At 33.6% G+C, this 16878-nt stretch overlaps 1 protein-coding gene across 2 annotated transcripts; it reads right to left on the reverse strand.

Moving 5' to 3' along the window:
- Nucleotides 1-70: 70 nt before the first annotated feature.
- LOC113515960 (dyslexia-associated protein KIAA0319) lies at nt 71-16353 on the reverse strand. 2 transcript variants are annotated; one of them, XR_008253575.1, is made up of 15 exons: nt 15913-16353; nt 15421-15654; nt 14593-15131; nt 14386-14506; nt 14061-14290; nt 13069-13291; nt 12438-12595; nt 11970-12110; nt 10403-10643; nt 9335-9525; nt 8589-8879; nt 7144-7363; nt 6208-6372; nt 3520-5517; nt 71-2619 (listed from the first exon to the last, which is right to left on the reverse strand). XR_008253575.1 is itself a non-coding variant. In XM_026900270.3 (14 exons), the coding sequence occupies exons 1-14, from the start codon at nt 16073-16075 to the stop codon at nt 5351-5353; spliced, it is 3084 nt and encodes a 1027-aa protein (XP_026756071.2). In that variant the 5' UTR covers nt 16076-16353; the 3' UTR covers nt 71-5350. The 2 variants fall into 2 exon arrangements, 1 of the variants encoding a protein (XP_026756071.2); XM_026900270.3 differs by having other exon boundaries at nt 71-5517.
- Nucleotides 16354-16878: the final 525 nt, after the last annotated feature.

Consider the following 16878-nt stretch of genomic DNA (forward strand, 5'->3'; position numbering starts at 1 on the left):
GTAAATCATCTGAAAATATTCAATACTTAGGACTAGGAATATAAACAATTTTGTAATAAAAATAAATACATGTTTCATTCGAAGCAGTTTGTTTATTTTGTCGAATGTATTGTATTTTGCACTTTATTTTATCCTATATAACATAAAATGTAATAAGGAACAATAAAAGCGTAGATATAGCATTAATTAAATTTAAACATAAGTAGATACTTTAAGTATATAAAAATCATAATAAAAAAATATAAGTAGATAGGGTACAATTTTAAAATATATCTACTAGCCACAATTAAAATCACTATTATGACTAGACTAATTTTACCATTAAAATATATTACGCTTTACATTGCATTAACCCGATCATTATCTACCTGAGGTGATTCCTTATAACAGCAAATTGCATGAGCACTTCGCGAAAGTTTATAAATTTACAAATAAAAATATTATGTAGCGCAGCTTAAGTCAACTAAGCCGCTAAGCTAAATACTCATCTCCCAATCGCGAACCAAATAATTTTGGAAAAAAGAAAATATAATATGTAGTAGGATTACGTCCTAATCTCTAGATAGGTTAAATAGGAAAAAAAAATAATGACGTAAAACAACTAATTCATAATAGAGATATTAGTTTGCAAATCTAAACAAAGACAGTATCAACGTACGATTGCTAATTGCTTTTGGATTATCTAAACGTTTTACATTAACAAAACGTTAAAATTATGGGAATTAATAGCAAATGTCGTGCAATTTTCGGCTGTTACAAACTGTTTATTTTTTGTAGTGAATCACCCCTTATCTGAGTACAACAAAGACCGACCACTTTAAGAGATTGAGGCACTGCAAATAAAACTTACAGCAATGATTGATGCCTACCGAGTGCCTAGTGCCAATTGTATAAAAAATTACATTACGATCGCGTTCACATTTTCGTCAACAAGTTTGTATGCAAATCATAATTTTAAATTATAAGAGGTGAAGTTTTCAATATAAATTATACATCTTGATACAACTCATATTATAGACACACTTCAAATGTTGTGATCACACTTTTATGGCAGTAGACAACGCCAGGCGAATGTCTATTCAAATAATATGCTTGTTCTTAACGTAAAATAATAAAATACATGGGCGTATTGCATTCACTGTTCGGGTACCGTATAGATTTTTATTATTTGATATTTATTCTACTAATCATTGTGAATGAGCTGACACTCAATTGATATAAATTGTAACAATTTTTAATGATACGATTCTATTAAACTGCTTATGGCCTCGTATATGTCTTACTATTTCTGAAAACTTAGATCTTCATGCCAAGAATTGCAATATCTTATTACAAATTGGAATATAATTATTACAATTGTGTTCCACAAAAAGTACAGACTTCAATTATGGTTAAATCAGTTATTACAAAAACTAAACTAATGATTTTGATAAAATTTCTATGGATCAATCTACAAGTATATTTTCTCAGATAAAAAAGAATTTTCTAAATAAGTTTGTATCTGATGGAGTTATGAGGTAACAAACATAAAACAATACAACCGAATTGAGAACTTTCTTCTTTTGCTGTTGGTGCAACTAATTCAGGTATTTTAATAATTGCTACTTTATAGGAGACAAAACAATAATTAGAGCTAGTAATGCAGAAAACAGTCATCTCTTATGAGATGTATATAAAAGATAGTTCATTTCTGCACAATTAACTCCAATTATACAATATTGATCTGTCTCTAATTTAGTATTTCTAAAAAATTTTATTCACCCTCCTGTCAACAAAAATAAATATCTTATCAAGTTTTATAGCTAATATCCGAGATAATAACCTGAGCAATAAAAATGCTAAAATTAACCCGATTATACAGTTTTAAATAGTGTGAGTGTTAATTTCATTATAAAGAGACATTGTCACATCAACAGTCTATAAAATGGTTCTAACTATACTATTTGAAATTACATTAGTGCATGAGACATGTGCATGTTTTAATAAGATATACTGCTGCCGTAGACGTTATATTTGTAGTCATGTTTGTATGGTTATCGAAAACTGTCTACGAACGACAACATTTGTCGGTAGGGTTCCTACTAATTGGCATATAATAATCTAATTCTCTATGTTTTTTTTACAAATAGTCTTCTAACCATTTCGATCAACATTTTCACCTATCACATCATCGTTTTCCATTTCTGTCATTAATATAAAAAAAAAATATATATAATTATATTCAATACTTTATATAAAACGAAACCACGAGACTAGTGTTTTTTGAGATATTTAAAGCGAAAGGCAAATCGCTTGAAATTTGGGTATTGTTATTTACATATTACAATTCTTTTATTTAACTGGCAGATAGCGACGGTTCCATTAGCTACTTTCTAGAGGTCTAATTTAACATGTTTTTAATTTTTTTTTTGCCTCACTCATCACTGCCTTGTCTGTATCCCATTATTTTCTAAGTTCTTCTATTTTATCAACTATAAATATACAAAATACAATCATAGCCACAGAGTCTTAATTAAACGTCAATCTTATTATTATGTCTGGTTATATACATAATATAACACAATAATGAAGTTAACAATTAAGTATATAATATTATGCACTAAGTACTGGAATGCGTTACTTGTACGAGGTCTGTCCGGAAAGTTCGTATAAAAGTGTTCTGGAATGCGAGAAAGAGGAGTGGGGAGGCCAGGTAAGCGCAGGACCCCTTCCTTATGTCCCTAACAATGCTTCAGTTCTGGTCTGACCGCCGTGCGGTGCGAACTGGCTTGTCACGCCATCTGTGAAGTTACCTCTTAACGAAACCCCGTCGGCATGGAGCCCGCTTCCGTTGAAGAGCAGCGCGTCGTAATCAAGTTTCTCTCGAAACTCGGCAAGAATGGCCGTGAAATTTTTGCCGATCTCAGAACAGTTTATGGGGATGATGCTGTGAAGGAACCAACCGTCCACAAGTGGCTAAAAAGATTCAGAGAGGGCCGAGAAAGCGTTCAAGATGACCCACGTTCAGGACGTCCTTCCACTTCACATTCCGACGAAAACGTGGAAAGAATTCGAACTTGTGTTAATGGGGACCGTCGTTTAACGGTCAGACAGGTGGCTGAAGAGCTTAATTTGGGCAAAACCGTGGTCCACGAAATTCTAAGAAACGAACTTCAAATGAAAAAAATTTGCGCCAAGATCGTTCCGTGAGTTTTTGAGTAAAAATTCCATTACGGTGACCGAACACCCCCCCTATTCGCCGGATTTGGCCCCGTGTGACTTCTTCTTGTTCCCAAAAACCAAATTGGTACTTCGGGGGCGGCATTTGGGGGACATAAATGAGATAAAAAAAGCTACGACGGGGCAGCTGAGAAACCTACAACCAGAGGACTTTCAAGGAGCCTTCTCACAGTGGAAACGGCGTTGGCACAAGTGCATTATGTCACAGGGGGAGTACTTTGAAGGGGATAAAATTGATTTACCTGAATAATTGTAAAATAAAATTTTTAAAAAACTTTTATACGTACTTTCCGGACAAACCTCGTATTCCCCCAAAACATAAGTACGTAAAGTACGTTATAGAGTACCATTATGTACGTATTTGAAAGAATGGTACCTTAAAATTTATTTTATTCAGAATTATTAAAATATATTGTTATGCACTTGCATACTTAAACAGAAAATAAAAAATGCTTCCAAAATTTAATGATTAAAAAGATAATCATTTTGCAATTTACTATCCATTTATAATTTTTTTTTACGAATACTGTCTATATTCTGCTGCATGTAAGAATTGAGATCTAAACGGAACTTAATCAAATTAAGCCTTATATCCGTGGCTTATGCTTTAATTTGTATAGGATTTATACGAATTGTAATCACGCAACAGAATGCGGATAAAGATTTCCCAGTGAACATTACTTAGAATAAAATGTTCAAAGCTGTATTATATAAATTAAAATTCAATATATTAATTACATCAAAAGAGCCAGGTAAACAATACATTTGAAGTTAATAATTTTTAGAGTTAAAAGGGTTCATACCAAAACTTATTGAAATGTGGCAAGTTTTAATATTTCTGATTGATTTATTAAAAAAAAAGCTTTGGTAGCAAACTAATATACTGACCATAGAATAATTTGCATATAAACTTAGTACTAAAAGTTTTGCATCAGCGTTTATATTTTGCTTTGAAATTGTTAATATATTATTTTTGTATCAAATTTCGAGTCATAAATTTGTAGGAATCTTGATATATAATAAGTATTTTAGTTCGCTAAAAGAAAACTTTGTGCATAATAAAAATTGCCTTCGAAAATTGACAGACAATTCAGAAGTTGACATACTATAGTAAGCTTCGGTATGAACTTTAACACTGAAACTACACAATGAGTATGGTCTTAATGACAATTTCGTCACTATCATTAATTTTATAGAAATATGTTTTACACTACAATACATATCAATAATCAATGGACTAGATAAAAATATTTACTTCCTAGATTCCTGAGATAAAATCGTCTTAGAGACATAGTTCACTGGAGCTTTCGCTTTTCTATCAAATGTCGTGTTTTTTATTTTTTTTTATTTATATACCTATGTTTTTAATTATTACCTGTACTATGGCTGTTCATATCAATTACTGAACATTGTTTTACTAGAAGTATTCGGTAATCTTGTTGTGCATAATTACACTAGGCTCCTCTTTCCATTACAATTTTATAGGTTTTATCAACATGATCATTTCACTTCTTAATATATTATGCTTGTCATTTTTATAATAATACTGGGACGTCAAATAATAAAATCAATAAAATTATATTAATTTTACCTATCACATGTTTACTAGATTAAGTAATGTCTTAAAATAATATTTTTATACTCGATTACGACAAAATATAAGTCTTGTAAATAAAATTTTTAATTTATTATGCAAGCGAGATATAAGTAACCATAATAGATAGATAGATACTCTTTATTGTTTCCTCCAAAAGATTACAGTAGTAAACTTATTATAAATATAAATAATATATTGTATGATTTATCTATTTATTTATTTATTGGTTTCCTACGCTTCAAATAAAATTTCATTGTTTATAGCATGTTTCATAGTATATAATACTTATATAAAGCAATATAATGTGTACAGTTTGAGAAATGTGTTCGATGTATAGAAACTATATAACAAAGATATGTTCTTGTATACTTACCAACCAAGAATTCGCCAGACCGGAATTTTTAAATTTAATATTTAATTAATTTCGTTTGTCTTTGTAGCTTTCAGTTAAATACTAGTCCTTCAGTATCGTTATTAAGAACACTTAAGTACTGATCAATACTATGTTGTTACGGAGGCAGCAACGTTGGATAGCTACGTTTTAATTTTACGGTTCCCTTTATAGTGTCCGTTTTTCTTCCATCCGTTCCCTTGAGGCGCGTCGCCGTTCATTGATCGCGATAGGAAAGATGTGGTTTGACCTTTGGATTCAAACAGAACGTCCGAATCCGTTTCAGTTTCTGATACGTCTTTGCCCGTGACTAGAAAGATAAAAGTTTTATTAGTTAGAACTATTAAACACAACTTGGTCGTTTATAGGTATTTTAACTAATGTAAACAAAGGATCACGTGCCAATGGGGAAATATGGAAACTGTAGGTTTATTAGTAAAATGTCAACATACTTCCCGCCTGTTCTGATCGATAAATTGACTCAAAGTTAAGCTATGCCTAATTTATATAATTTTTCTTACTATCAATCGATAAAAAACAAAAGATGTATGTCACTAAATCTTTAAAGATTATTATTATATTTTTATATTTACTGAAAAATCTCAAAAATTAATTAATAATACTTGTTTATCATTATTTAGGCAGTACTAACGAACTAGCCTTGTAGTATACATAGGAGTAGTATAAAATAGCTTATTAAAGATGTGCTGTATAAAAAAGTAAGTAATGAGTACTTTTGCCATGTGGTCCCAGCATAGAATAGGCCACACTTTCCTTTCACGTGAGTATAAGAGGCGACTAAGGAAACTTACTGGTCGAGGGATGGGCAGCAACGTTTCTCTTAAAAAAAATACCAAAACCTATTTGCGGTTGCCAACCCATCTGCAAAGCGCGGAAGCTACTGGCAAAACCCTTCCTCTACGGTTGATATGAAGATAATCATAATGGTATTTAAAAGTTAAACATTTTTAAGGAATTATTAACAAAAAGGTGTACTGACAGGGCGCGTCGTCGTGCGCGGCGAGCGGCAGCAGGCGGTACTTGGCGCGCGCGCGCCTCCGCGGCGCACACAGCCGCCGCACTGCGCGCGCGCAGCCCCAGCAGCAGCCGCCCGCCGCCGCCAGCGCCGCCACCAGCCCCAGGCTCGCGTACACCACCGACCAGTCTGCGCACACGGGGAAAGTACTCAGTACGAACTTAGTAATGGGATCTGACAGCTCCATTGCTAGCAATGACCTATCAAGTCGACCTCCACGCGATTTGGTCGATTACATGACAATTCCAAATACATTTTATCCTCCTCGCCCAGATAAGTGTGTTTAAGGGTGGGGGAAGGTGAGTGGGCTGGGTCCACTTCAGATTTTAACAGTGCGGAGCTTTGAGCTATGTAGAAAAACATGCCTAAAAATATGTATCTCTTCTAAAAAGTCAGACCTTCCTAGAAAATTATATTAATTATGCTAAAAGATAAGCTATATATATATATATATATATGCTAAAAGAAAGCTAAACAAGCGAAGAAGCTGAAGTGGCAATAGGCTGATCACGTAGCTCGAAGAACCGACAACCAATGGAGAAGTTTCTTGAGTGGTAACACCGTACGGACAACCGCCCGAAGTGTAGGACAACCACCTTACAATATGGAGTCACCTCAAATGCATTGTACGAAGTCAGTAGATGCAAGTGGCTTAGGACCGTTCCTAATGGCAATCTATGTGGAAGGCCTGTGTCCAGTAGTGGACGGATAATGGCTGAAATGATGATGAAGTCGATACGAAAAAAATTATGGAACATTCACTTTTATCATATAATACGTAAATTTATCTATTATATATATATATATATATATATATATATATATATATATATATATATATATATATATATATATATATATATATATATATGATATGTATGGAGGATGCCTCGCACTGACCGCAGTCGGGCATGGCGTCCGGGTCGAACTGCGTGAGCAGGCTCTGCATCCAGAAGGCGTCGCAGCGGCAGGTGCGCGTGGCGCGGTCGCACACGCCGCGGCCCGAGCACGCGCTCAGGCAGCCGAGCGCGCGCACGGCCGCGCGCGCCGCGCCGCCGCCCGCCGCCGCGCCCGCCGCGCGCGCCGCCGCCAGCGCCGCCCGCCCCGCCACCGCCGCGCCCTGCCGCGCACACGCGCCTCATTTGTATTTTCTCACACATGCTTGGAAATGTCACCATTATTTTGACTATCTTCTTAGAGATAAATCAAAATCGCCGTACTGGCCATGTACATGCGGGCAGCGGCCGGCAAAAGTTGTATGAAAATCCATATCTGTCGTGTTATGCGGCCAGATAAATTACTATGTAAACTCATATCTGTCCCGTAATTTAAAAATTTTATGACTTTTTATTTAGAAACATGACTACCAAGGAGGTAACTAATAAAAGGTTTTATTTAAATTTCGAACTGGCTTACAAGTAGAAAGCTGTTGATTGAAAAAAAAAACAAAGGAACATTATAACGCGTGAAATATTATTATTGGTCGTATTTCGTCTTTTAACTTAAAAAGTAAAATTGTGATTTTATTTCCGCGAATTGTTTGAGAAAAGTACTATACAAGCCTTGGCTACAACTAGGCATTGATGGATTCACGTATGGATGCCTCGGCTACGCCTTGGCTCACATTTATACGTTCGTCTATCAATGCCTCAGTAGCTGGCCGCTGCAGTAATGTACTATTTTATATACACCTTAGAACGGCAAACAAGCTGACAGCCCACCTGATGAAAAATGGTGGGGGGAAAGGATTGTTAGTAATGGTGGGTTGGTCCATATTGCTATCAATATACTTTATCAGGTTCACCTCTACCCGGTTCCCCCTGGAAACTATCGTGACTAATTTATCGTCGAATTCGTCGCGGTTGGCAAGGCAACTGGATCGTCAGGGTAGACCCTGTGCCTAAAGCACGTGCCACAGACGACGTCGTCGGAGAAAGACATTCACCTTGGTGGTGTAATTTATCGTTTTAATGATCAACTTATTCAGGTGAGATTCGGCTGCAACGAGTAGCGTCGAGACGCTTCCTTCATGAACTGCACGTGGAAATTTTGAGGTCGCGGTGGAAAACCACGTTGCGAACGAACCACGAAATGCCGATATAATAAATATTCTGAATCACCAGGCGATAGAGTAAGTGAAGATGACGGTAGAGTACGTCATGATGGGACAAATGCATGCCTTGTAAAGGGTCAGCTCGCTGAATCCAAATGTTTGTATGTATGGGTCTCAAACTCGTAACTATTAGAAGATGAAACAGTGTAAAATAAATCACCCATGTCGCCATAAGTAATGAAGTATAAAAATCTAGAAATATATTTTGGCGGAAATTGTTATTCATTTTTACCTCTTTAGACAAGAAAAAGATGAGTTGTGTATTTCCAGAATCAACTTGTCCTCTAACAGCGGTAATATTGACTTTTATGTCGTCCTTCAATAATAAAGTCATTTTCTGTACAAGGGAGTCCAGCTGGCTTTGTGTAAATGTGGAGACAGGGATATTTAGAGTCATTTCTAGCAAACTCGTTTCCAAAGGGTCGGGTTTGACTTGCACGCTCACAGTGTCCCGGTCAGACTCGCCTTGATCATCTGTTACTGTGAGCTCAAATACATATCTTCCAGGTTCTATGTTTGTCAGCTGAAAATATACAATGGACATATAATGGATAAATTTACAATTTATTTACATAAAACAGAACGGGTCCTGTTTAACTGGATTTTTTTAGGATTATGATTAGAGCTCTTAAGCTTTACTTTCATGAAACTAGACAATTTATATAAAAATAATAATTGACTTGAATAAGAGTAATATAGGCCATTAGTAACAATATAGGTTCCTATAATATTATAGAGTATATACTCTATTAGTAAATTAACAAGGATTTATCATTTTACCGACTTCAAAAAAGGACGACGTTCTATGTTCGACTGTATATTTTTTTACGTATGTCCACCGATTTCTCTGCCAATTGTGAATCGATTAATTTTTTTTTTACTAGAAATTAAAAGTCGTTAAATATTATTTAAATATAGGTATTGAAAAATATATTAAATTTTGTTTAAAAAAGTATAAATTAAAAAAACTGCACTTACCATTAGTACAGGTTGCGTGTCCGATTTAAGTATGACTGTCCCAGCGGCCAAGCCAGAGCTGGATCGTGACCATTTCCACGTGACGATCCGAAAGTCATCGGATGACCTCGATCCGTTGAGGATAAGGACAGGGATAGGTAGGTTTAATACTTGGTCTCCACCTGCGTCTGCTTTCGGCGGGCTGTTTTTATCTATTACAATATATTAATAATATATATAATACATATAGCTTCCCCAAAACGTCTAATGGCAAATTAAGACGTAGGTGGACGATGAATTGGGCCTATATATATAAACATCTCAGTTGGAGTGTCACAAAAAAAAGTGGAATTAGTCTCATGCCTTACTGTCATAATGAAAAAATATAAAATTTAAACCACCATCATAGTATTTTCTATTATGATTTAAATTAATAACGAAAAGTATTTTTTAAACCGACTTAAAAAAAAAAGGTTTTGAATTTGATTGTAATTTTTTGTTTGTTACCTAACCCCATCCAATAAAACCAATATAAACTTAGAAAGGATATATTTACAGGTCGGTTCCGTAGAAATTTTATCAAATTCAGTTTAGTATTATTTAGAATTTTACTATTGAACCGATTTGAATACATTTTCTATAGGACTAATCTGTAAGTATGTTCTTTCAAAGAAACAAAAAATTTTTCTAATTAATTTAGTATTGAAGAAGTTATGAGGTAACAAACACAAAAGAAACCTAATTGAGAACCTTTTTCATTTTGAAGTCGATTGAAAAGTAATTCGAGACGCTGTTCATCCCTCGCCCTTCCTTTTTTTTTACAACACAGGGGGCAAACGAGCATGCGGCTAACCTGATGGTAAGTGACTACCGCCGCCCATGGTCACCCACAACACCTACGGCATTGCAGGTGTGCTGCCGGCCTTTTAAAAAGGAATTTCCCTTAGCCGCCTCTTACGACACCCACGGGAAAGGAAGGGGTGGCCCATTCTATGCTGGGGCCACACGGCGAAGATTATATTAAAGAGAACGACTAGACTAATAAAACTATAATTTTCATGATATAATGTACGTAAATAGCAAACTCACTTTGAGTAACAGTGACTGAGACGTTGTCAGTAGCAGAGTTTCCGTTGTCGTCCAGAACGGTCAGTGAGAACACGTACTGACCCTTGGTGAGGCCAGTGGCGTTAGCTAAGGACTCATTGAAGTTGATTATGGTCGAGTTAGTGGGGCCCGACACGTAACGCCACGTGTACGCTACGATCTGGTGGTCGTCGTGCGAACCGGAACCGTTCAATGTTATCCATGTTTGAGGCAGAGATATGAACTGTAATTATAGAAAACTAGTCAAATAGTATCTAATTTAAAAATAACTAGACGATGCCTGCGCATGGGAGATATTTAAGATATGGGGTCTTAATTAGATCAACAGATGACAAAATAATTTTTTTTTTTGGTATTACAATCTGGTGTGTTTTATTTTAATATGCTATCTAGAAGTGGTCTATGTAATTGGTTTTCCTACTTTTGAAACTCACGCGTATAAAATAACAGGGAAAATATAGTTTATTTACAAATTAATTTTATGTCTAACTAAATAAATAAGTAGATAAAAACTTTAATTACAATAATAACCGTATTTCAGTACGTACAGATATTTGTCGTTATTTATGTAACATAATTCTTCTTAATCTATATTCATTTCAGATCCTATATGGAGTAAGCATAAAGACCACTATTCTAAATTACATATTTACCTAACTTCATCAAATATCACAACTCATATGTATATTGAAATTATAATAAAAAAAATTATTTGCATTATTTATATGCCCTATAGTTTCTGCCTACCGTAATGGGAAACAGGCGTGACAAATGTGTATGTATGTATTATATATTCTTTAAATATATTTTATTGGGATATTAAATATTGTTGCACATTGTTACATATATAGTAGTTGATAAAAGTAAAAACAAAAACTATAGTATCAATACGATAATATAATAATACATCCATGGGCACCCTACATGTGTGAGGATACAGTTATCAGCTTCAATGTATTTGCGCGCACCAAATTCATTAGTGGAATTTAGATAGCCAATATTCATATTGTTATCGTAACTTATTTAGAATAAATAAGATAAATAAGGTTTAGATAAGTTTATTTTTATTAACCTTGTTAGAAGAATAATTTATCTGGTGTAATGCAGAAATAATGTTATTTTCATGTTATCTTTAATTTTAATTACTATCTCCTAGAAAAGTTAAATTTATTTGTCAAATAACGTACAGCATTATAATAATATACTACTACCTGCTCTGAAAGTTTTAATAACAATATTACCTAAAAATACTGTCTAGTAAATTACACTTCTGTAATGTGAATAATGTTATTCTTGTCTATAAGCAACGGTTAGCATCTAACATCACGTTACATTCCGTCAATTTACGACAAACACAGTATGTTCGTTATATTCCCGTGGTCTATGTGTAGTGTGTAGTCGCAGATAAAAATATAGTATCCAATATTTTTTTACTTAGTTACCCGTGATACGTCTATTACTTTACTACTAATTATTACACGTTATTACCTCCTAATATATTCTTAATAATCCTTACGTATCATGGACTGTAACAGAAGATAACACTCACCGAATCAGGGCCAGCATCAGCAATTGGCGGAGTATTTGTTGGTGGTTTTACGAAAACGTGCACCTCAGCAGTAGAAAATTGGCCTGATGAGTCTGTTACTTTCAGTACAAATGTATATACGCCTTCAGATAGATTGGACAACTGAAAATAATAATATTAAGAGCCTTTTCAATCTATCAAAAGCAAATAATTTTCAATGCTTCTCATTTAGAAAATTAAACTTAAATATGCCTTTGGCTTGATCAAACTTCAAATATTATATTCATATGTAGTAAACTGTATTGTGATTGAATTTCTTAGACACCTCTTATGACAACTTGGAGATAAAAAAGAATGGTGATCTAGTGCATTCTTACTCTGTCACTACTTGAATATTGTTTATATCATTATTCTTTAAACGAAATCCTAATAGTGAGGCTTTTTTTTTATTTTTATATACATACACATGACTACTTAGGATTGCTTTACCTGTAAGTAAGGTGAATGTGTGTTTTGCATATCAACAGCTTTGTTTTCATCTTCGGCTGATTTAGTCCACTCCCATGAGGTGATCTCATGGTCATCCGTGGACAAGCTACCATTCAATGTGAGATTGTTATTCGGCAAATATATTATTACATCTTGTCCTAAAATACACATAAATAAAACAAAAGAGTCAATTTCTAATTTGATTTAGAAATAGTTATACATAGCTGTATTAAATCATATGTAGACTCCACTTGTGATTTAATCTGTGTATTTACAAATTAAGTTCATAAAAACACCTAGATTTAAAAAAAATAATTAAGTCTTTCATTATTTGTAACAAACTTTATTAGAAACAATTATATAAGTAAACAAGTTGTGTTGTAATTTCCCAGTCAATATGGTTTAAGCATATATTATTTGGGTGAAACTACTCATGTAATCTGCAGCCATTGCTTTTGGCTCTGGCATAAAATGTCACGATTTATTGATCTAAGGTTCCTCTTTCTCCTGTATGAACAATATACTATTGTTACTATAAAAATTGATTATTAAACATATTTTATTTAAATACTTAAGTATAGAGTACGTAGCTATGTCAAATATCATAATCTTAATGATCAAAATTTTCTACCTGCGTTGGCTTCAGGGGGATAGTCTGTATGGTTCAGTACAGTAATATTAGCTGTGGTTGAGTTCTTAACATGGTCAGAGTCCTCAACTGTCAATTTAAATGTATAGTTCCCAGGCTGTTTAAGATCTTTAAGCACTAAAGTGGGAATATCCTCCAGCGGTGGTTGGTATCCTATGGGTCCAGAGGTCAATTCCCAATGCCATGATATTATTTGTACATCATCCTGTGTAAAAAAATTATGTATTATTTCATATGCAATTTTCGAGCCCCAAGTTAAGCGCTAGAAAGCGTCGTTACCTGAGAGTTTAATATTAAGACTTATTTATAAGATCCCTGTGATGAATTTGGCTGTTAGTGTCAGCCAAATTCATCACAGGGATCTTATAATATATCTTATAATCACAGGGTCAATCAATTGTCAAATTTATTAATTAAATGTATAAATTTCTGGTATTTTTTTTATATTACAGCACCTTACACTCGCTTTCAACTTTACAATGAAACTAAAAAGAAATTTCGCATTTTTTCTTTTAAATGGAGATGTTATATTAGTTTTTTATAGAACAAAGTCATAAATGCAGGTATTAAAAAATTAACCAAACATAAACATGTCGGTAGACTTTTCCATTTTAATCCTAATATGTTTCTATACAACCTTAGATTTACTAAAGATTTAGTCCTTCGAGCCGGATGTGAACCAATGACCTAAGGGATCTTTATTCCTAAACCTCAACATCATTTATCTGCGTAATAGTATTTCAATTAAGTTGCTATGTCGGACACCTTTTGTTTGGTGTAATTTGGTTTATGATATCCCATATATTACATTCACTACAATGAGAACAGTGTAGGAAATGCTTTTGACTACCACATTAGGATCGGAATTGTAAACATTTATTACAGTCTCATACAAATATATGTATACTATATATATAAACATATAAGCTAATAAGTCAATAATGGACTAATTATAGTATTAATAAATAATTCACCTTACTGGCACTCCCATCTAATACAGCACCAGAATTTGGTAGTTTTACTGTTTGTGATTGTGGCGTAATAACTACTATTGGTGGGGTATTTTTTCGTACTTTAGGTAGTACTGTTACTGTAGCATAACCTTCGCCATATGAATCAGTGCCATTTACAGTCACTTTAAATCTGTATTGTCCTTCCGTGAGATCAGTAAGCTTCACAGTGGCACCATCTTGGTGCATATTTCCTAGACAAAGATAGATTGAAATTTATAAATATCTTTTCTAGAGATGTATATATTTGATTAAGTGTTGTAAAGTAACAAATAATTAAGTCAGTTACCTGTAAAACCACCCTTGGATTGATCTACTAAGGTCCATACATAATTGTAATGTCTATTAGTTGTTTTTTCATTCGGTATTGTGTAAGCTGCTAAAGTCACTTCATTATCAGGCAGTTGAACCTATAAGATTTTTAATTTATGAAAAAAAATATCATAAGTTACAATGTAATTGCATATTATTACATCAAAATAACATATATTACTACCTCTTTGTCAGATACAGAAACAGTTAAGTTTTGAACGATTTTCGGAGTTGAAGTGTCTATTTTTATGTTATCATTTTTAGAGTCTGTAATTAGTTCATCATTTTTCTTAATTGAGTCAATAGGTATAGTAGGTCCCTTTGAATATGGTCGTATAGGAACACATGTGCCTTGTGCGAGCTCAGTACCCGGTAGACATTTACAAATACCATGAGCTCCTTTTAGTCCAAGTGGAATACATTCTGAATTGAATGGACAATCACCAACACCCATTTCACATGGTACATTTTCTAGAAAATTTGTTGAGTCCATTAACACATCACTATCACTGGCATCCCGAAATTTATCAAAATTCCTTCCTTCACCCTCTTCCATATTTGGCAAGTTGTTGATGAAGTGTGACAAAAAATTAGAGTCTTCATCTTCTGATAATAAATCATTATGACGACTTGAATAAGGGGCATATAGTGGTTCCTCTTCTGGTGAGAAATTGTTGCTAACTTCTGTATAACTAGATTGATCTAATATGTCTGACCAATTTTCTGTGAAGCAAAAAACATTTTTAAATAATATGTCTATAATGCAAATAAGAGTGTTGTTGTAAGTTGTGAGTTGAATAAAAACAAATTTTCTTGTGTGTGACATTTTTGTGTAGATGTTTGAATGTTTGTTCATTAATCATAATATTTTAAAAGCCAAAATTAATTTAAAAGAATTTTAGTACATAGATAGACTATCATATTCCAACATCCTAGATTAATATATAGGACTCTTTATATCATACTAAAGTGAACAATGTCATAGTATATAGGTATAGCATATAATAATTACCATTAGGTAGAACAGGCTTAACTAGTATCATTGAAATATGTGCATCCCACTTGTGGTTGCCCGGAGTCCTTTGCAGAGGCAAGCACAGCTCATCACTAACACATTGCAAATGGAAACACCTTGAGTCAACAATGAACACAATATTGCATATCTCACTGAGACAACATGCCATTACACATTGTCGTAGACCTTTTAGTCCTGCTTGCTCTGTGTAGTTACCAGCAGTAAGGTTTCCTAAGGAAAATATGATAATATCACAAAAAAATCTTAATATAATGTGCATTTAATAAATATGTTTACAGTATGATTATAATATAATGATAATTGATTATATTCGAAATAAAAGCATAAATAAGTAGGCTTATCTTAAAGTGATTAATTAGGTATGAAAAACATTAAAATATAGAATTAATATCACTAAGAAATGTTTTCAATAAAATAAAAAACAATATTTTCAATTGATTTCTAATACCTATAATATATACTACTTACCAACTGGACCATAATTTACAAAATTCTTTGGATATAATTTGGGACACTTATTGTTTTCATACTTATCACTCCATGGCTTGTTGTATTGTGATAAAGATATTGTTACATTCATAACACATAATAATATTATAAAACAAAAATGATTCCAACTGTAATTAGTCATATTAGAATTAATAAATTAAAAATGTTCGACGAAATTATTAATTAGAGCGGATGGCACATAGAGTTCAGCCAGTTCCGTTACTGTTATCAGTCTGCAAAAACCTGGTGCATTAGTCTAACTTTTACGTGGGTGTTGATGTTAACTTCGGTGAATATTTTACATTATTTACGATAAAAATATGTATTATATTTGTTCCATATTGAAACAGATAACAATCACAACAGAAGTAATCGAATTTATTCAATAGCACAACGAATAATAAGTAAGCAGTAATGAAATAATGACAACAGACTGACACTGACAATTGACATTAATTGTCAACTAAAGACATTGAGAGTTTGTCAAATGACAGTTTCAACAGGCTTGAGCGTCCCTACTGCAAAGAATAGTGTTGTAGAACCTCAAAATCAATAGACTTTAAGATTACATCATATCGAATATTACTCTCGGAGTTTTCTGGATATACTTTCTTGATATAATTTATTTCTGGATATAATTTATATTTGGTTAATCTATTAATGGTGATCGTGTGGTCTCGGCATATAATAGACTATCCCTTCCTGTCCCGTGGGTGCCGTAAAGGGCGACTGAAGGAGGGCGAGGGATGGATTGCAGCATTCCTGTTAAAATATCTTTTAAGCCTAACTGTGGTTGTCGGGGGGAAACGAACTGTTATCAAATAGGAAGTTAATCCCCATTGCTATCAATATCAGGTCGACCTCCATGCGGTTCCCCCTGGAAACCATTATGACTAATTTATGGTTAAATTCGTCACGATGGGCTAATTGACATGCCTTTTCATT

Source organism: Galleria mellonella, unplaced genomic scaffold (assembly GCF_026898425.1).
Source record: "Galleria mellonella isolate WM207_F2 unplaced genomic scaffold, CSIRO_AGI_GalMel_v1 utg74, whole genome shotgun sequence".
Classification (NCBI taxonomy): Eukaryota; Metazoa; Arthropoda; class Insecta; order Lepidoptera; family Pyralidae; genus Galleria; species Galleria mellonella.

What these genes read in the sequence shown, in the direction of transcription:
- LOC113515960 (XM_026900270.3), bottom strand. Translation starts at nt 16,075, where the DNA reads ATGACTAATTACAGTTGGAATCATTTTTGTTTTATAATATTATTATGT. An exon ending in CTCAGTCACTGTTACTCAAA is followed by an intron (nt 9,526 to 10,402) that starts GTGAGTTTGCTA and finishes ATATTGTAATAG; the next exon opens with ATAAAAACAGCCCGCCGAAA. An exon ending in GGACGCCATGCCCGACTGCG is followed by an intron (nt 6,373 to 7,143) that starts GTCAGTGCGAGG and finishes CCGTGTGCGCAG; the next exon opens with ACTGGTCGGTGGTGTACGCG.